At 46.0% G+C, this 19,547-nt stretch overlaps 2 protein-coding genes across 5 annotated transcripts; both read left to right on the top strand.

Moving 5' to 3' along the window:
- Positions 1-240: 240 nt before the first annotated feature.
- On the top strand, positions 241-16,852 carry ifrd2 (interferon-related developmental regulator 2). 3 transcript variants are annotated; one of them, XR_003933718.1, is made up of 14 exons: positions 241-700; positions 1,515-1,571; positions 4,606-4,722; positions 4,810-4,891; positions 5,114-5,238; positions 5,364-5,521; positions 6,026-6,079; positions 6,193-6,371; positions 6,466-6,574; positions 6,685-6,819; positions 6,943-7,071; positions 7,533-7,625; positions 7,791-8,547; positions 16,842-16,852. XR_003933718.1 is itself a non-coding variant. In XM_030118503.1 (13 exons), the coding sequence occupies exons 1-13, from the start codon at positions 658-660 to the stop codon at positions 7,869-7,871; spliced, it is 1,362 nt and encodes a 453-aa protein (XP_029974363.1). In that variant the 5' UTR covers positions 241-657; the 3' UTR covers positions 7,872-9,459. The 3 variants fall into 3 exon arrangements, 2 of the variants coding, with proteins under 2 accessions (XP_029974363.1, XP_029974364.1); XM_030118503.1 differs by lacking the exon at positions 16,842-16,852 and having other exon boundaries at positions 7,791-9,459; XM_030118504.1 differs by lacking the exons at positions 1,515-1,571; positions 16,842-16,852 and having other exon boundaries at positions 7,791-9,459.
- Positions 10,158-18,356, top strand: LOC115407906 (acylamino-acid-releasing enzyme). Of its 2 annotated transcripts, XM_030118482.1 has the most exons (21): positions 10,158-10,363; positions 12,432-12,567; positions 12,711-12,786; positions 12,855-12,946; positions 13,021-13,129; positions 13,215-13,349; positions 13,439-13,530; positions 13,629-13,666; positions 13,767-13,888; positions 13,963-14,023; positions 14,190-14,284; positions 14,372-14,423; positions 15,237-15,340; positions 15,452-15,584; positions 15,673-15,756; positions 15,844-15,924; positions 16,052-16,140; positions 16,371-16,564; positions 16,659-16,761; positions 17,486-17,592; positions 17,668-18,356. In XM_030118482.1, exons 1-21 carry the CDS (start codon positions 10,246-10,248, stop codon positions 17,765-17,767), a joined length of 2,121 nt encoding a protein of 706 aa, XP_029974342.1. In that variant the 5' UTR covers positions 10,158-10,245; the 3' UTR covers positions 17,768-18,356. The 2 variants fall into 2 exon arrangements, with proteins under 2 accessions (XP_029974342.1, XP_029974341.1); XM_030118481.1 differs by lacking the exons at positions 10,158-10,363; positions 12,432-12,567 and having other exon boundaries at positions 12,855-12,930; positions 13,016-13,129.
- Positions 18,357-19,547: the final 1,191 nt, after the last annotated feature.

Here is a 19,547-nt window from a genome sequence, read left to right as displayed (position 1 = left end):
TCCACATCCAGAATAAGTTATTAAAAGATTAAAAACCTCACCACTAACAAACCAACCAATATCTCGTTCACCTTGCAGGAATATAAATTCCCAGCACGTTAACTTATATATTTACAGAGACATATATGACACTTTTGAATGAACGTACTGCTGAACGTGAAGCGAATTGTTTTCCCGGAAACACGAGACGTGAAGAGCTCCAACCTGGCGCCCCGCCTGCCGGTCTTTCACCAGCGACTGAGGAAGATGGTGGACTTGGCGACAACGGCGTGCTCTAAACTCCGTCCTAAACACTTTGAGAAATACTTACCATCTCAACCTGGTGTTAGATACCTTTTACCTGGGGACAGACACAGATAATACACCCAGAAGGACCGCTGAAGAGAGCGTCTTTATCGCCGCTGGAGAACTCTTCACTCCCGGCTCGGAGCACGGCGGAGCCTGACTGTATCGGTTATCCATCAAACGGCGGAGTGTCAGCACGAGTGCTTGAATCGAGCAGTTTTTTTTTAACACAAAGATACGTAACGTGGATCACCGGGCCGGGGTCTGCCACTGCTTTTGCCGCCGGAGTCCACCCAGGAGGGGAGAAGCGGAGCGAGAAGGCGGGCTAAAGTCGATCCAGCTAGCAGCTAGCCGTGGTGAATCGAGGTCGACATGCCGCGGAGCAAAAGAGGGAAACGTGGCTCCGGTAAACCGGGTGAGTAATCGGCGACAGACACATCTAAAACTCCCCGGCTGGCGGGATGAGAGCAGCAAAAAGGAGAAGCGTGAATGAATCTGGTGTGGGGTTCTTCACCATATGGGAACAGAAGCCTGTTGCTCCTCCAACTTCAGTGTTTCACCGTCCTCGCATCCATGCGGCTTTTAAAAAAGGCAGAGCAGTCACACGGATTTACTGATTGTTACTCAGTTTGATCGCGATAAATCTCTGATTTGAGTTCATCTCAACGTGGATCTCGAGTTATTTCTATTTTCATGTGGCATGCTGAAGTTGCACATGTCCGGTTAAGGTTAACTGTGAGTTTATTTTTAGCTGTAGTGCCGCGTCACCTCACATAAATACACACATAGACCACACAGGAAACTAGTAAACCATTCAACAAGCGTAACACAGCGTTTTTTCCCAGTTTATTTTCATAGATGATGTGTGAAGTTGTGTCCATGTACAGTTGTGGTGTGGATCACATGTGCCTACAAGGGCGTTGCAGCCCTCTCACGTTTTATGGAGTGATGTGGCTCAGGAAACTCACACGTGCAGTGGCTATTCCCACACAAAGATTCTCTGCAATGCAAATTCCATCCAGCGCTCTCAAAGACTGATGCACTAAGTCATACAGACAGTCATACATGCTATGAAACAGTTTTCCACTGCAGGTTTTCTTGAATAAATCAATGCATCTCACTTGTTTTCCTCTCCGTCATGGTCTGCATTCATTTACACATTCGTCCATTCTATCCATCCACACATCATAATCCATCCATGCGTCCCCCCGCCCATACATCATCTGCAGGCTCTCTTCGACAAGAGGTTCTTCAGCTGCAGCTGTCAGCCAAAACACCACTTAAAGGTAACTCCTTTGATTCTTGATCCCCGCCTCGGCTTTGCATCCAGCTCTGCCCTCATCTAACAGCTCTCCTGAGTTTGTTTGTCAGTGCATGCTGCAAACCCAGCTGTCACTTATATGCCCAAACCACTTCAGTATGCCTATCTTGTATACTCCCTGCCCTATAGCTCACCTTAACACAATTTTATCAAAGCACCTTTGAGGTTCCAGAATAATTTTTCCATGTTTGCCGCACTCAAATATGTTTGGATGATGTTCTGCCTACATGTTGAGAAGACTACTACTGGAGTTTCACCTCTGTCTCCTGTTTCATTGACACTTCCTCCTCTAGCAGGCCGCTGCTCTTGTTTCATCACCAACTAATCTGACAAAATCTTATCTGCATCGACATCAGGAGGAGTTATGTGCGCTATAATAGGAGTGTAACACTCATCATATGGGGTTATCGTCAAGCGTTAACCAGTGTTCATTCCACACGGCCAAATCTGCTGCTGTTGAATCATTTTAACACTTATTCAGGGTCTCTGTGTGACTTTGGGGTGAGGTCTGTAAAGACTATACCTATAAAGATAAACAGCTGGCAGCTTTTAGTTGTGCTGCATCCCCACTGCCCCGGATTTCACAGAGGGTTTTTGAAGGCGGTAATCCAGTTCGGCCTGCAAACTAAAAATGGTCAATTATATCTTTTTTATAGATTACAATAACCGGTAATGTAGGAGAATGGTTTGTGCTGCGTGAACTCTCAAACAGTGAAGACAGTGTGCTGTTGAGGCAGCAAAGGAGATGCCTGTAGTGAGTGTAAAGGTAGCTTGAGCTCTCTGCCTCATCTACGAGTGTGTGTGTAGTCTCAGCGTGGCTGGCCACTGCCAGAGGGCTCAAACTTGCTCCAGCCGCTTCGTTTCACTGTTCTGATAGGGCAGACATCGGAGCCACGTCCCTCTGGAGCCGCGTGAGTGACTGCTTTGTAAGCAGAAAGTAGCATAGTGGAGAAAACATGTGAGTCGTGGCACTTCAGATACGGGAGCCAGTGCATGGACATGTGTGTGTGTGGGAGGATGTGTAGCTTTGTGTGTGAGTGTGTGTGTGCTAGCTGCAGGCGAGTTACCTGTACTGTGGTCGACAGTTCAAAGTTGCTAATGCAGACCTACAGTGTTCACTGTGAACAGTGAGAACTTACCATTTGTTGTAGTGAGGAAATTAGGATATCGCCTGAAGAATGCATTGATGTATAGTTTCCTCTTGAAAGTACAAATAGATTCAGTTTTAGATCATATTGCTCAATGAATGAAAAAAATTCTCTTAATGAGAAATAAAGCTGCTGAATGACATTTTTACAAGACTCCCTGAAATGACGGCCAAGGGATTATTGGTTTTTTATATACTGATATATATTATTTATTAAAGTGCTTACTGTATAAGAATAAATTGACTATTTTTGCTACTTACGAACAATAACTTAACAGAGAAAACATTAAAAATAAGTTCTGTAAACTGCAGTGCTGCAACATCATTGACCCCTGAGTTACTGCAGCCGTCCTGGATGACCTGCTCACGTGTTTGAATAGCTTTTGTTGTGAGGACATTCATTGTGGTAATGCATTTCCCAGTTTACTCCCCGAACTTTAACCCCTTAAACCCAATCCTAACCCCAAATCCAGTTTTACCCTCAGGCAGCATGTTGAACGGATGTGAGAAAGTAAATTGTTAAATAAGAAGGAAATTTCATGAATTATCTACACATACACACACACACAAGTGGCCTGACCGTTCTGGATTGTACACACCATATGAATGAATGACCACTCTAGTCTTCAGTAATCCCACTAACAGTAGAAATCCTGAGCCAGCAGGAACCTGAGGTTTAGCTGAGTGTCGCTGGCCTCACTCTTCTCCCCTCATCTCAAACACACACGGCGCTAATTAAAGCATTGAAGCCAGTGGAAAATAACTTGACTGTCTTATTATTAACCAAGTGAACATTGGCTCCGGTGTGTGAGTGAGTTCAGTAAGTGCATCATACCCGAGAGTTGCTGTATTATATTGTAGATAATGAGTTAAATGATTAGATGACCTGCATTACATCGTTCCCATGCAGTGTGCATTCACTCAGCGTCAGTCACACGGACCCTACCACTGCAAAACTGCTATTTCAGTTTGAGCAGCACATCATACCGAGTCACAATAGGCCAGAAGCATGTAAAATATGGCATGGGGTACTTAATGCTGGTAGCATGTGACCCCTCCAGTGGGATTGAATCCCCCGACCCTCCAGTCACTTGTAGGCTTCTGTATCTGTTACTTTTATTTTCGTACAAGTTCTAGAAAGAGTTTTTTTTTTTTTTTTTTTTATGTGTAACAGCTAAAGAACAAAAAAAGTTATGAAATGGAAACCTGAAGCATTACTGAAGCATTATTATCAGTTGCACTGCTGCTGTTTTATCTAATGCCGGGATGTCAAACATAAGGCTCGCAGCCCAAATTTGGCCCACAATGATCTTCAGTCAGCCACTAAACAAATGGGGAAACTTTCAAAGAAAACACTGATTTACCAAAATGTGCATCAGAAGGTATCGTCACAATTGGCTGTATGTTGTGAGTGTAGTTATTTTCTCTAGTAATTGTTTCATTTTTGCAAAAATGTACACATTTTCATCACTCTGCTCCCCAACAAGGAGTAAGTGAAAAGTTTAATTTTTAGCCTCTTGTTGCATTTTTCTTTTAAACTGCAACCATCTTCCCGTCCGTGCTCTAACGTTGTCGTGACACTTGTCAACTCGCACCGTACCTGTCGGGACTGAGAGGCTGGGCGTCAGCCGGATCAGCTGATTTCAAAGCACCTTTCACCCACCAACTGTCGCGCAGCGGCATGGCAGCCATAATGATGGCCTGTGTGTGTAACTTGAGTCATGATTCACTCACAATCGCCCTCATTGTCTTGACTGAAAAAATCCCAGTTGTAGTTGTGTCTGAATGAGAAATCCTCATTAATTCCCATCATCTCACTTTGTTGTTGCCACATCGTGTTTTCTGCCTCCAGGTAATAAAAATGGGCTGAAGGGAGAATCCGCCGCCAGCGACGACGAGCTGATGTCTGATGTTCTCAGCCACTACAGCAGCGCCAGCGAGAGCACCACGGTGCTGGAGGACGGCTCAGGTCTGATGAACCTCAGTTACAGTGTAATGAGTGACACTTCTTGGGTTGTTGCTGAAGCTCACAGCTGTGTGTGGCGTTCTGGTTCAGGTGAGCAGGTGGATGAGCAGACTGCCCAGGAAGAAACAGAAGACAAGCTCAAACAGTGTATAGACAACCTAATGGACAAGAGGTGAGAGGTTGTTTTTTTTCTTCTTCTTCTTGTCCTGTTCCTGAAAATTTGTCTTCATTTCCAGACATTTTGTGTGCAGAACGTTTTTAGATTGCTACTATAATGCACGTCGTCATCAGTGAGGATGAGCAAAGAAGCACAAACTAATATGATGAGGAGTGAGACTGAAAAAACATCGTTTCAGTACTCGCCGTGTTTTGACTCTGTCTCTCTCTTTATTAGTGCCAAGACTCGTCTGGCCGCTCTGGAGTCACTACGACTGGCCTTCTCCTCCAGAGTGCTGTACGACTTCCTGACAGAGAGACGCCTCACTGTCAGCGACTGCTTGGAAAGAAGCCTGAAAAAAGGTAACGCAGACAGGAGTTGGCCGTTTTTTCATGTTTCAATGTAGGGATTACTGCTCTGATGGTCAAACTATCTTCTCTCATGGTTATGATCAAAAACATGAAGCTTTCTTTTCCTCCTTGTTCAGGCAGCAGCGAGGAGCAGGCGGCGGCAGCCACAGTCTTCGCTCTGCTCTGCATCCAGCTCGGTGGCGGAGACGAGGCAGAGGAGGGTTTTAAGATGCTTCGTCCCATCCTCACTGCCATCCTGATGGACAACACTGCCGGCATCGCAGCTCGCCAGAGTGTGAGTGATCACATCAACCCTCGATGATACAGCTCCAATTTCAGTAGGACTGGGTTATACGCAGCCTGTAAATAAAAAGTTGAATTTTGATATGTGAGTCATACGATTTTCAGGGCGTGTCAGTGTTTCAGGCTGCTGCTGAATTCTCCGCACTGTCAATGTTTTGCAAACAAACTGAAGTTGTAAAGTGATGCGTGACATAGTTTAGTGTAAACTCAATACTGCGCGTGTGTGTGAACATCAAATACTTCAGTATGTGTTTGGAAGATCAGCCACAATGATGACAATTATCCCAGTGTACAAACCAGACTTCACCACATTTTATCTGAAGTTTTCAGAGCCTCAAGCGATCAAGCTGACCTTAATAATGCAAATGCTTTGAATGTGTAGATTCTAGCTGAGCTTAAGTTGTAATCAATGTGGTGAAGATTCAGCTTCATTAGCTGCTCTCTTCTGAAGTGAATGTCCGTCCACTTGACCTTTCCTGCCTCTGTTCCTCTCCAGTGTGCGAGGGCGTTGGGGATGTGCTGCTACGTCTCCGCTGCTGAAGATGGAGAAGTGAGAACAATTCTGCACAGCTGTTAAAGTCGAGACATGAATGGTATAATATATTCAGAAAGACTGATATGTATGGATTTAATGCTGGTTTGTTTTTCTCCTTACCCATGAAGGATCTGATCAAGTCTCTGGCCCTTCTGGAGAGTGTGTTCATGTCCTCCTACCCCAACAGAGAGGGAACGCTGCCCACTCCTAAACCCGGGAGCTCCGGTCTGCACAGCGCCGCCCTGCAGGCCTGGTCACTGCTGGTCACCCTCTGTCCGGCCTCTAAACTCACACTGCTGCTCAGTTTGTAAGGAAAACGTACACACTGTAATCCAATCTCTCGTTGATTCATTCAGCCATGGCAACTAACAGTGTAACTCTGTCTGTCCTGCTCCTTCTAGTCACCTTCCTAAACTGCAGGCATGTCTCGAGAGCAGCGACGTCAACTACAGGATAGCGGTGGGAGAGACCATCGCCCTGCTGGTGGAGCTCGGACGAGACATAGACGAGGTAACGGCACAATGAAAGCCTGAATGTTTCACTGTCGGTGCAGCTGGATAGCTCGATATCCATAGTTACAGTCATATTGTGAATGGATTTGTGTGTATCTGTGTGCACAGGACTTTGAGGTGGACGACAGTGACGGTCTCTGTGAATGTCTGAAGAGTTTAGCCACCGATGGCAACAAACACCGAGCCAAGAACGACAGGAGGAAACAGCGCTCCATCTTCAGAGAGGTGTTGCACTATATAGAGGTATGAGATCAGATCATTTTAGAGCTTTTTTTATTTATTTTTGTTGTGCTAGCTTCAGATCTTGAGATTTCTTGTTCTGTTACTGAAGGTTCCGTATCTTGTGTTTCGATTTTCCCCCTGCAGAACGAGGACTTCACAGAGGAGAAGATCCGGTTTGGGGTGGAAGGCGTTTACATCGACAGCTGGATGAGGAGACGAATCTACGACGCCTTCAAAGAAATCCTCGAATCCGGGGTCCGACATCATCTCCAGGTGAGGCAGGCAAAGCGTACAGCTCTGGGGATTCTCACAGGGAAGGCATTGAGGCCAGCCTGCTATCCTCCAGCCCGCTGTGTGGCCCCGGCATCATTCATTGCAGGCAAATATTCGGTCACCTACAACTTTGACAAACATTTCAACAAAAATCTGCAGTTCACTCTTCATACATGCTGAGCCTGTTTCAGCTGCAGTCTGTCAACGTGCCATTGTTACTGTGTGTGGAGAACCTCCCAGATAACACACAAACACACCCACACCAACACACTGCATGTTGGGAAAATCCCACTGCATCTGATTTTGTTGTTTTGCATCAACACAGCCCCCACATTCAGCAGATACCTGCTTTTACTGATAAATGATGGAACTATGAAATTGAAATGCAGATTTCAGTAGATGTTGAAGACATCTACATCCTGACTGGTCAAAATAAGCTCTTCAATTTGTCTCTGATGTAGTTTAATCCTCTACTGAGGGACATCTTTGGCCTCGGCGCTCCTCTCATCCTCGACGCGACTATCAAAGCCAACAAGATCTCACGGTTTGAGAAGGTAACGACTGACTGTGATACAGTCTGTCCTGTAGAGCATTTTAAAGCTCTTTCTCCTCCGCATTGCAGTGATGAGCTCATTTTATTGAACAGTTTGAGCTCCTAATGTAACTCAATCCCAGGACGAGAGCCGTCATCGTGTTCCTCTCATGTCTCTCATCCACAGCATCTTTTCAACTCTGCTGCCTTCAAAGCCAGAACCAAGCAGAGGAATAAAGTTAGGGACAAACGCGCAGACGTGATGTGAGAGTGAGGAGGATGGAACCAACACGGGAAGAGAGGAATCCAACACAACATGATGCCTTCAACGCTTTGCCTATTGGACTCAAAGATCCAGCCAACATGGTTCCCCCCCCCCTGACACTTGTGCTGTTTACAGAGAGACGACCCACAGGGATGTGGAGCAGCATTGGTGTGGTTTTCCTTTCAGAGATGCATGCGACGTGAGCAGAGGTTTAGATATGACGGTATTTACTCGGTCGCTACATTTTTACTGGGGTCACCTCAGAAAGTCATTGCATGGCAGTGTAGAAGGTGGAGAGCCGTTTCATCCAGGTATAAAGGGACACGTTTAAATGTTTGCTCAGTTTCGGGGTTGATTCTCCGCAGCGTCTCTCAGCCGTGGGAAGTGGATCAGTGCAGAGGGAGCAGGTGTTACCTTCTGTCTAGCTACTATTAGCTTCTCACTAACAATTCACACAAAATAAACTGCAACAGATGAAGGTTCACTCTGTTTCTGTAACTTCATTGGCATTTTCTGTGCTAAAAAGCATGTCGTCTTTAGGTATCAGATCCTACTGGTTTTACTAACTTAAGTACACTGAAAGTCAAGTATTACATTTCACTCATTTGGAAGTGAAGCTGTACCTTTCACTTTTTTTGGTGCTGCTGGGTATTTTTGATGCTCGGCTCCAGCTGCTGCTGTCACTGGACAGGTCTTGGTAGGTATTTTAATTCAAATTCCTGAAGTTATTCCTCAGACGGAGCGGGGCTCAGCTCCTGTCTGTAGCGTTGTTTCTGTCATAAGTCTCTTCCACCGATTCCTTCCTCCCTCCCAGTCATCCTCTCTCTCTTCAGCTGCCAAACCACAGACTGACTCAACCAATGCAACCTAAAAGAAAACGTGTGTGCTGTTTGTGTGAGAGCGTGTTTTATTTTAATATTAATTTAACCATGAAATGAAACACTTCATCATATAAGCAAGATGCCTAATTGAAAACAGTGAAATCAAAGACTGTCATCTCTCTATATTCATTGTGTTTGAGAAAACTTTTAATTTTAACTAATTCTGATGAATGTTTATATTTTACATTCTAATTTATTAAAGGAGCAGTAGTGTGGGGGGTTTTAAGGAGCTAACTGTTTACAGTTTTTGGAATACCTAAATAAGTTTTTTTTTTCCCAACTTGTAATTTTGATGGGGTTGGTGGGTCATATAATCTATACATGTGTATTGCAGATATCCTGAACATAGGAATGTATGAAATTATGTATATTTGAAATGTTGAATGCGTTTCAATGATTGATTTTTCTCACTGGTGAGTGGTGAATGCGTGCAGACGCTGACCAGTCATGCTTGGCGGTGCTGCTTTTAGTTGTAGTCACATCTACAACTTGAATTCATTGGACTCAAGAGTTCAGCCACTGAGGTCCAACTTTTAGTGTTTCCACTCACATGTCACAAAACATATATGAAGCTGGTAGAGATTCTGCTGAGCCATGCCCAGTGGATTTGATCTTCCTGTGATCTTCTGGCCTCATCAAGCTGTCTCGTCAGCACTTCTGATGTTAGGCAACATGGAGAAGATGGTTTCAATAAAGAAAAAGCATTTCAACATGTCTTCTGTTCTCTGTGATGTCCAAGATTTCTACAGCAGGATGGAATGAGACCTGGGGAAGTAATGTTGCTGTAGATCAGCTAAATTTCATATTGTGGCATTTTTACAGTATTTGGGTGTTTAATCAACGAGATCCCTGTAAAAACCACGGGCCTGCTCTCTTCATGGGGTCTGGGCCTTTGCTTTCCCAGGTGGGTTTTGTGAATGATGCATTATTTTGGCCCAAACAGTATGTATTGTTTTTATGAGCAGACAGTATTCAACTATTGTGGCACCTGAGGACAAAACCGCTAACGGAACATACTAATCCACAGTGATTAACGAGACCGATATGAACTGTTTGTGTTGCCCTGCTGGAGGTCACAAAACACCAGCATGAAACCGATGAGTGTGTGGTGTGGGGGCCATTACCTGAAGACAGTGTCAAATATGACTGATTAGTTTAATTGAGTCAATTTATTATTTTAGTTCACATTAAACATAGGAAACTATTTGGTCTTGACGTAGACCAAACGTGTATTTAAAGGTTGTAATGAAGTTACTGACCTCCCCCTTCGGGGCTAAAATGAGTGACTTCCTTGTAAATGAAGTTAAAGGATCTCTGCTGCCCTCTTGTGGTCGTTCTCCTCCACTACACCCGCCCCCCCAATACCGTCTTAAAGTGGTTCGATCCAGTCTTGAATCCAACATGGCGGCGCTGCTGGGGCTCGCTGTCGAAATGAGCCGCTGACGGGGTGAACGGGGTGTGTGTTTATATGTGTGTGTGTGCCGCAGCAGACACGGATGGAGCCCGGACAGATCACCTGGCTGTACGCTCAGCTCAGCGGCCACCCGGCGCCTGTTGCAGCGCATGTGAGGGAGGAGCAGCTCCCGGAGGTCCGGGTCTACACGGTTACAGCAGGTGAGCCCACCCCCTTCTTTTAAACCGACCCCCCCTCCAGGATCACCCCCACTGTCAGAGTCTAACATCTGAGATAATATACTTCACAACAGAGATACGTAGGGATGACCCGGGAGGCTGGAGAGGCGGGGCAGGGGGGAGTGCTGGTTCGATTCCTGGTTATTTCTGTCTGTGCCTTGTTGAGCTTGACCTTTGACCCCCATCAGCTCCTCATCAGAAGTGTCTGAGGTTTCCCACTGCACCCTAGAAATAGGATGTGAAAAAGGATGAGATGAAGTTAGTTTAGTTTCCGTTTGTGGTTTACCAGTGACTCTAAATTCATCCATCATCCATACAGCTCCGTCCTGCTTCAGGGCACTGGAGCCAGCCCCCCCTCGCTGTGGGACAGGGAGGACAGCATGCTCTCTGGACAGGCTGCCAGTCCATCACAGGACTGACAGTAGAACAGACAGACTCACACTCATAGTTAATGTATTTAACATGATCCAGTTTTGCTCCAGTGTTGTTTTCACGGCCCGACTTCCTCTGAAAGACGCCTTTGATTAATGAGTAACGCTGAAATAGAAACACATGGAAAAGAAAAGTTTCTGCTGAACCTTCTGAAGTCAGATTCACCGTAAAGAATTGTTCTACCAGAGCTTCATCAAAGTAATCACTGCTGTTGTGTTTAAATGAGGGCCGAGCGGTGGAGTAGTGGTTAGTGCTCGGAGCAGGAAGGCCATGGGTTTGAATCTGAGCTCTGTGCGGAGCTTGCATCTTTTTGGGTTTCCTCTAATTTGGGGATTGTCAAATATAAACCCCGCGGGTCCAAACCAGCCCACAAGAAACGCCAATCCAGTCTGCCTAATCGTCAAGCAAATGGTACAGATTTCAAAGAAAACACAGATATATATGTATTTTTAAGAAATTTCCTAAGAGTCGGAAAAACAACACGGTAACACTTTACTTTAAGCACCCGGTATAACCATTAAAGTAGTTATAAACACTCCTACATGATCACAATGCTTTATAACTCACTATACAGCACAATACAGCATAGGATTAGGTTAGGGTTAGGGTTTGGTCCTGGCATTGTGATCAATCTATGAATGTTTATAACTATAGCTACACGTGTTATAATGGCATTGCTAATGCTTATAAATGTACTTATAATGTGTTATACATGGGGGGCTTCAAGTAAATTGTTACCGACAACACTTTAGCCTCTGAACTAAAAAGTGTTTGACACCCTCAGTCTAACTGCTAGTTTCTTCCCACAGTCCAGAAACAAGTATTTGAAGTTAGTCCCTTAAAATTTGCATGTAGTTCTGATTTTGAGACTTTGTACCTCCGTGTGCCTGAGCAGCACAAAGCAGCACAAATGGATGAAAGAATTTTTTAGTGAATGGACCCTAACTGCATAATTAAAGAAAAGTGGTGCTTTATTGGAATATTGTCCTGATCAGGCACCAAAATGAGTTGTAAATCCTTAAAGAAGGTGGAATATGTTGATTGTATAACAGCCCAGGCTTGCTGCATTCCTTTTATAATCGCTGTAACTAGTAAATAAACACTGTCGTCAGTAAACCAGCTCTGCTTCAGCCTGAATTCCAGCCTCCACTGCTGAGGATGGAAACTCGCAGCATGTGTTGGGATGTCGTGACAGCCTGCTCGCTGGAGACGGCTGGCACTGACGCCAGGGATCTTGTCTTAAGGATTTAAGCAGGTTTACAGCGTAAACCAATCTGTTTCTCAGGGGAGGGAACCATTCAGCCCTACCACTGCTATTAGGTAATTTCACTCTGGACTGTCAGTCTGTGTCCTCTTTGTGACCGCAAAAGGGAGCCGACCTTGAAGATGGAAGGTTCTTTCTGTCATTTTGGAGCAGATTTCCCTCACAGAGGCAAACAAAAAAACTGTTTAGTCAAAGCTTTTTTTCCACTGATCTGCACAGTGAGTTCAGATGTCAGATGTCAGTATTTTGGTGTGAACCTTTCTTTGTTTTCAAAGCAGCCTCAATTTTCAGCATTTTATTGGTGTAACTACCAGAAATGAGTAAAAGTGAATGAAAGCGTTTCTGTTGTCTCAGAATGGAGTCAGAGCAGTCTGGTCCGGAGCGCCAGACTTCGCTCCTTGCAGCAGTGGACTCTGATCGCAGACAGCAACAATCACAGGAGCATCCGGACCGTCCTCCCTCCCGGACCCTGCGTCCCCCTGTCTACAGAGTGAGTGGAACAGCTCGGTCTTTTTACTGAACTGCTCAGTCGACCATTTTTCTCCTGAGGTATTGTTATTTGTCCCCCAATTGTTTGTTCTTGGTGTTAAATCAATCCAGACTTTCTCTGTTTTGAACCGTTGTTCCTCTCAGGTTGCTGAGTCGACGCTCTCCTGTTCAAGACCTCAGAGGCGTCATCAGGGAGACATACGGTTACCAGCTTCTAGAGGTCAGAAGAATACATTAAAAATGTCCCTTTGTGAGGATTTTTGATGAAGTGCCGTTGTTGCTGCTCAGGTGTGGGACAGCCACGGCCTCCGAAGATGCTTCAACCTGACTGTCATGGACGTACATGGCAGAGTGTACGACGACGGTAAGACGACGGAGGCGTTTGCTTCCTCACTTCTGTAAATACCAGTAAGTCACAGACGGCGGGCGTGCTCTGTGTTTGTCTGCAGCCCAGTTCCGGCTGCCTGTCGTGGTCTCAGTGTGAGAACAAACTGCTGTACGTGGCTGAGAAAAGCAGGAGCGCGTCAGAAGACGGACCGGACGTGGATCAAGCGAGCAGAAAGGTTTGAACAGTTTTATCATGGATTAAGGTGAACATTGAGAAACATTGACTATAGCATGTAAGGTGTGTTTCCCGTGACCGACCAGGACAGGAACGTGTACTGTGAGGACTGGGGAGAGGCTCTGGCCAACCGGAGCGTCCCGGTCATCTGTGTGGCGGACCTGCAGAGCAACTCGGTCGCAGTGCTGCCGAGTGTCCCGCCGGATGTCTCCCCTGGACAGGTGAGGAGTGGACAGGGACCGCGTCCTGTGGTGTGTGGGGATGAGTCTTTATTTGTGTGTGTGTGTGTGTGTGTGTGTGTTGTGTCCAGGCTCTGTGGGCTCCTGGAGGTCAAGCAGTGTTTTTTGTTGGTTGGTATCACGAACCTTTCAGACTTGGACTGAAATTTTGTTCCAACCGCCGGTGAGAGAGCCACTTCATATATTATCTAGCCAATAAAAATTAGATTTTCTTTAACATAGGAGGCCATCACACTCAAAATCGTCTCTCTCTCATCTCAGATCAGCCTTATTCAGCCTCAGCCTGGATGGACACTGTGGTGAGAGCGTTACTTTAGACTTTAGTCTTTTTAATAAAGTACATCAAACATCCCCCTGCTTTCTTTTTTCACCATGATCCGTCCTCATCTCTCCGAGCAGAGCGTCTGACGGGGGACGATCTCTCCGTGTCCTCCCCCAGACTGAGTCCGGACGGGTCCACGCTCGTGTACCTGCAGGGCCGAGTGTTCGGTCCTCACAACCAGTGCCTTAGCTTACAGCAGGTACCGAGCGCTGGCGTGCACGTGTTGCTCAGATCTGCACGCGTTCCTTCTGCTAAACTCTGAATCCTCGACAGCTGGACTTGAAGAGCAGGAAGATGGAGACGCTCCTGGACGTCGTCGGCAGACCTCAGGCTGGTAGGTTACTGAAGGCGGACCGGACTGCTGACCTGTTCAGCAGGAATTAATCATCAGGCGGATGATATTTTTCTTCAGTTTTGAAAGTCTGTGATCTTTCAGGAAGCTTGTGATCGATTCTAGAAAACTGCATGAATCTGAGAAATGAGTTTCCCTTGTGTGGCAGAGGAGTTTGCAGGCGTGTACGAAGCTCTGCCGTCCTGCTGCTGGTCTGCAGACAGTCAGAGAGTGGTCTTCAGCAGCGCTCGCAGGAACTGGAAGGTAACACCCGATTCCGCCTGTCAGTGTCAAAACGCTAGCGGAAGCTGCTGCCATCTCACTTCTCACTTCCTGTTTCGTCTCTCTCAGGATCTGTTTGTGGTCGACAGAAGAACAAAGAAAGTTACCTCCCTCTCTGATAGTAAGAGTCCGTCCTCTCCTCCTCCTCCTCCTCCTCCTCCTCCTCCTCCTCCTCCTCCTCCTGCCCTCACTCTTCTCCCCTCATCTCCGTCTCTGGTTTTCCCTCCACCCCCCTCCCCCCTGCTCCCCCCTCCTCCTTCTCCCTGTTGGTCAGTTCATCCTCATCCCTCTCCTCTCACTCCTCTCGCTCCTCCTGCTCCAGTTCCTCCTCTCCCGTTCTCCCCATCCCTCTCCCCTTTCCTTCCACCTCCTCCGTCTCCTCCGCCCTCTGCTCCTCCCCTCTCTGCAGAGTCTCACTTCCTCCTGCCTCCACCTCCTCCTCTTCCCGACCTTCCTCAGCTTCCTCCTCCTCCTCCTCCTCCTCCTCCTCCTTCTTCATCATCTCATCTTCATCACAACCTGAAGAGAGAACAAGGTAGGAGAGAACCAGCAGACTGAAAGTTCACCTCTTTTTCAGATGTGTTATTTCCATCAAATTCAGAATGCATTAATATTTTCCCTGAATGTTAAAATGACACAGTTTCAACATCTGACACTTTGTTTCTGCACTATGTGGAATAAAATATTACTTTGTTTGGGTTGAAAATCACTGCATTCTGTCTTTGTTTACATTGGAAACCGCGTCCAAACGTTAGTGGACTGAGGGTTTTAGGAGGCACGCCGCTCCCTCAGCCCAAGCAGGCAGTCATTGGGTCATTAGCGTTTGTGCTTTTGAATTTTTTTAACCAGTTTCAGTCTGAGTTTTCAGCTCGGTGTGTTTGTGTTTTTTATATTGCTGCTTCTCATCTGCACCTCTTCCTCTTCCTCTCTGCAGATTTGCCTGATGATTCTAAACCTTACGGAAGCTGGAAGCTTCTGACCATCCAGGGTGACCTGATGGTGGTGTGCTGCTCCAGCCCCAACACGCCTCCCACTCTGGTCAGACAGCACACACACACACACTCAGTCACACACACAGAAAAAAACCACCCTCCACCCTATTTTAGCTCAGGCATGCTGTGTTCTTCCTCTCTTGCGCTGGCGGTGCAGAAAGTGGCGTTTCTGTCGGCCGCAGGCGAAGCTGTAGTCTGGTGCGCCCTCCATCCGCCCGTCCCGACGCTCGACTTCCACTGGTCGACTCTGGACGTCACGCCGGCTGCAGACGAGGACAATCCACTCTACTGTGAGCGTCCACTCGCTTCAGCACTGCTCCCGATTGTCACATCCTGTCCTCTGACTTCTGGTTCTGGTTCCTCTGGTTCCTCGTCCAGCCGGTTTAGACTTTGGAGCCATCTTGGTTAAACCGTCTCTTCCTCTTTGTGGAAGCAGGATGCCTCTGGTCGTCTTCATCCACGGTCTGTTGTGGGTTTTTTTTTTGTTTCATATTTCCTGCATAGAGAATAGAGACGTATTACAGAGCAGTGTGATGTTTGTTGTCCCAGGTGGGCCACACTCTCAGTCCCCTGCTGAGTGGAACAGCACCACAGCCGGACTGGCCAAACTCGGCTTTGCTGTCCTCATGGGTGAGACGCTAATCAGATTACAGTTATCTTAGTTTTTACTTTAATTTCTGTGGAATCTCGTCTTTTATAATGTCTTACTCAGTTCATTTTTCTTTTTCCTCCCTCTGTTTACTCTGTTTACCTCCAGTAAACTACCGGGGATCGACGGGGTTCGGCCAGGACAGCATTTTGTCCCTGATTGGTCACGTCGGGAGCCAGGATGTGAAAGACGTGCAGGTAAAGACTCTCTGTGCAGTTTGTGAGTTTCTGGACTCGTGGCTCATGATTATGGGTGAAGACAGAGCACATTCTGAAAGGTCAGCAGGTCAAACACAGAGTGAAGCACATCGTCAGACAATTTAGAGTCACCAGCCTGCGACTTTTAACATATTTAACTCATGTTTAGAGACGTCAAAGTAGATTACTTTGTGGAAGAGTGACTGCCTGATTGATCTGTCTTCTCCCAGAGGGCCGTGCTCACGGCGCTGCAGACTGACCCCACCCTGGACCCTGAGCGCCTGGCCGTGATCGGTGGCTCTCACGGAGGTTTCCTGACATGTCACCTCCTCGGTCAGTACCCGGACTTCTACCGAGCCGGCGCAGCCAGGAACCCGGTCATCAATGCGGCCACATTGCTGGGAACCAGCGACATCGTGGACTGGTGCGACTCCACTCATCCGTCATGTAAACAGATGAATCCAGGCTGCCTCATTCTGTGTGTGTGTGTGTGTGTTTGTGTGTTTCCCTGCGTCCAGGCGTTATACCAGTGCTGGATTTCAGTTCTCATACGACCGGATACCCACAGCTGAGGCTCTGGCTGCCATGTTACAGAAGTCACCGATCACACACGCTGCTCAGGTCAGACAGAAACACACCATTAATGACTTTTTCTATTGATTCATTAGAAATGGGATATGAAATCAGTGCGGGGTCCTAAGGCTGTGTCATTGTCTTTCAGACTCTCTTGTTTTATATATTTACACTGTTTTGGATATTCGGCCTTCAGGTAAAACTTCCGGTTGAGCCTAGGTTCAGGTTCCAGCCTGAGCTGCGGAGAGCAGGAGGAGCTCCTGTACTTTCACTTCATTGGAAATCTGCTGTTTGTTGTTTAGTTGCAGCCTTGGTGTCGTTCTGATCATTCTGGCAGTTTCTGTTGCTTTTCTTTGGTTGTCAGCAGCTCGTAGCAGCAGTCATGTCGTGCGCTGTAGTGACATTTCTGACACTAGAAGAAGATTGTGGTTCCACAACCATGAAAGCATCCATTTGCAAACTCCTCTCTCCGCATGACCACAGATTTTAAAGATGATCAAAGATATTCTGTTCATCTCCTTTTTTCTGAGTCTGAGATTCAACTTAGATTCCTTTCAAATCTTCAAAACAAAAGAAGAGGTTACAGATGAGTTTTGTTTTGAATATTTTCAGTCCTGGAAAGTATTTTGCATCATTACAGCCTCACCAACCTTTAATCTTGATCATAACAAAGTGAATGGCACTGTCATCGATTAGTCTAAATGTGGCTGAAAGCTGAAAAAGTAAGAACCCCTGGTGTGTCCCTGGTGTGTCTGTCGGTTGTGGAGTGCAGATCAAGGCTCCAGTGCTGCTGATGCTGGGAGGCAGAGACAGGCGGGTGTCTCCTCACCAGGGCCTGGAGCTCTACAAAGTGCTGAAGAGCAGAGGGTCCCCCGTCAGGTAAACTAGTGTGTTTGTGTTAACTTCATCAGGTGTGTTTGTGCTGAATAAGCCCGACTCGGTTGCGCTCTCCAGGTTGTTGTGGTTTCCAGAAGATGGACATTCTCTGTCCAGAGTGGACACACAGGCCGACTGCTTCCTCAACACGGCGCTGTGGCTGCAGCAGCATCTGTGAACTCACAGCCTGGACTGGGAATCCTTCAGACAAGATGAAGAAACAGACCGCCGCTGACAATCTCTGACACCCCACTGCCTTTTTCAGAACAAAGCCACAATGTATATTTGTACTTTTTTGTTTGAAAGTAAAATCAAAGCATGTAATAAAACACATTTCAGAAACTAGTGATGTTGTTTTATGTAACCATACAGATGAAACAACAAGAGGTTTGGAGTTAATCTTAGTGTTTGATGCTGTCTTTGCACTGCTGCAGCTGGGCTGTATGTCAAAATGAGTGTGACAGTTCTTATTTTCCCTTCAGTTTGAAGAAAAAAATTTTGATAAACTGATAAAAATCTGAAATCTTATCTTGACTGATGTTAATACAATCCGTCACTGCCTGGGAAGTAATTCCTGCTGCTCTAAATGTGCATGTTTTCACCAACTTACTGTCTTGCTCGTGCCATTTCATGAGCCATCTATGTCATCTTTTTATATTTTTAATGTATATAATGGTTAATGTTTAATTACACCGGTTTAGGTTGGCCCGTTTGGATCAGTTTTGCTCAACATCCTGATGCTTCCTTATTGATGTTTGACACTTAACTTTCATGGCCTTTATTGAAGAAGTGATTCCTGGATTATGGGCGCCTTTCATAAAAATGGCTCCTTTGATTGCATATTTTTTAATAAAAAAAAAAAAAAGAAGTTTCACCAGATTTCTTCAATGATAAAATATGGTTTGTGAAACATTAAACTTGTGGGCTGTTTGGTGGGTTCAGTATGACCTGCAGGATGATGATCAAGGTGTAAAAAGTAAGTTTAGCTTGACCTAACACTGAATACTAGACCTAGACACCTTTCACAGCAGTTTAAGTCTTTTTTCCTAGTTAAATTACATTCCTGAAATCAAACTGGGCTGTATGCAGTCTCTGAATTAACATGAAACATCTGCTTAACAGTATCTAAAGGTTCAACATATTTAGTGTAATTTACAAGGCTGTCCAGCAGATGGCAGTGTCTCCCTTTAACAACTCGCAGTGTGCACGTGGCTTCAGAACAATACATTGAAAGCCAACTAAACATCTTGAAATTGACTTTGCAATTAGTGGGCCCATCACTCCCCCTACACAGTGAATGACAGCTATGTAAACAACAGGCATGTGGATGAGTTCATTCAGATTCAGGCTGCGCATTACAATCAGCATCTCGGTTTCATTTGGGTGGCTAAAATTTGGTTCATTCTTTGATCCCTTAAAGCCAAAGTAGAAAAATAAAAATCAAAGAGGTCCAAATCTCTCAGCATGTGAGTTTCTGTAACCACACATTCTCTACAGAGCCGCAAACCAACAGAAACCTAATCTGAAGCCGTCGACTGAGGTCCGTGGCCGCCGTTCTCCTCGGGCTGCCCGAACAAATACTTTACTGTACCACTGACCTTTTGACCAATTCAGGAGGTTTAAACAAGATCTGAGGAGGTAATCTATTTGGATTTTTTGTCATGGTGACCGGCTTTACATGAAATATCTACTTCAGAGTTTTCTGAAACTGTGCAAACAGAAACATAGTTACTTTGTCTTCACTCCATTTGGCACTCAACAGGTCTCCCACCATCCCATTTATGGATTTGTTTAGCTCAAACCTTCCCACAAATCCCGGACTCAACATGACAGATCTGACTTCTTCTATACTCAGCAAATGGACCCCTTGTGAACTGTGGAAAGTTTTATTTTCGCAAATAAACAGTTGGTTTGGGCGCCGTCCGCCGCGGGGGAAAGGCGCCTCGGTTTGCCAGGAC

The sequence above is a fragment of the Salarias fasciatus genome, chromosome 20, assembly GCF_902148845.1.
Source record: "Salarias fasciatus chromosome 20, fSalaFa1.1, whole genome shotgun sequence".
In the NCBI taxonomy this organism is placed as follows: domain Eukaryota; kingdom Metazoa; phylum Chordata; class Actinopteri; order Blenniiformes; family Blenniidae; genus Salarias; species Salarias fasciatus.
Note: the sequence above shows the minus strand (reverse complement) of the source record. Positions and strands in the feature narration are given on the sequence as shown.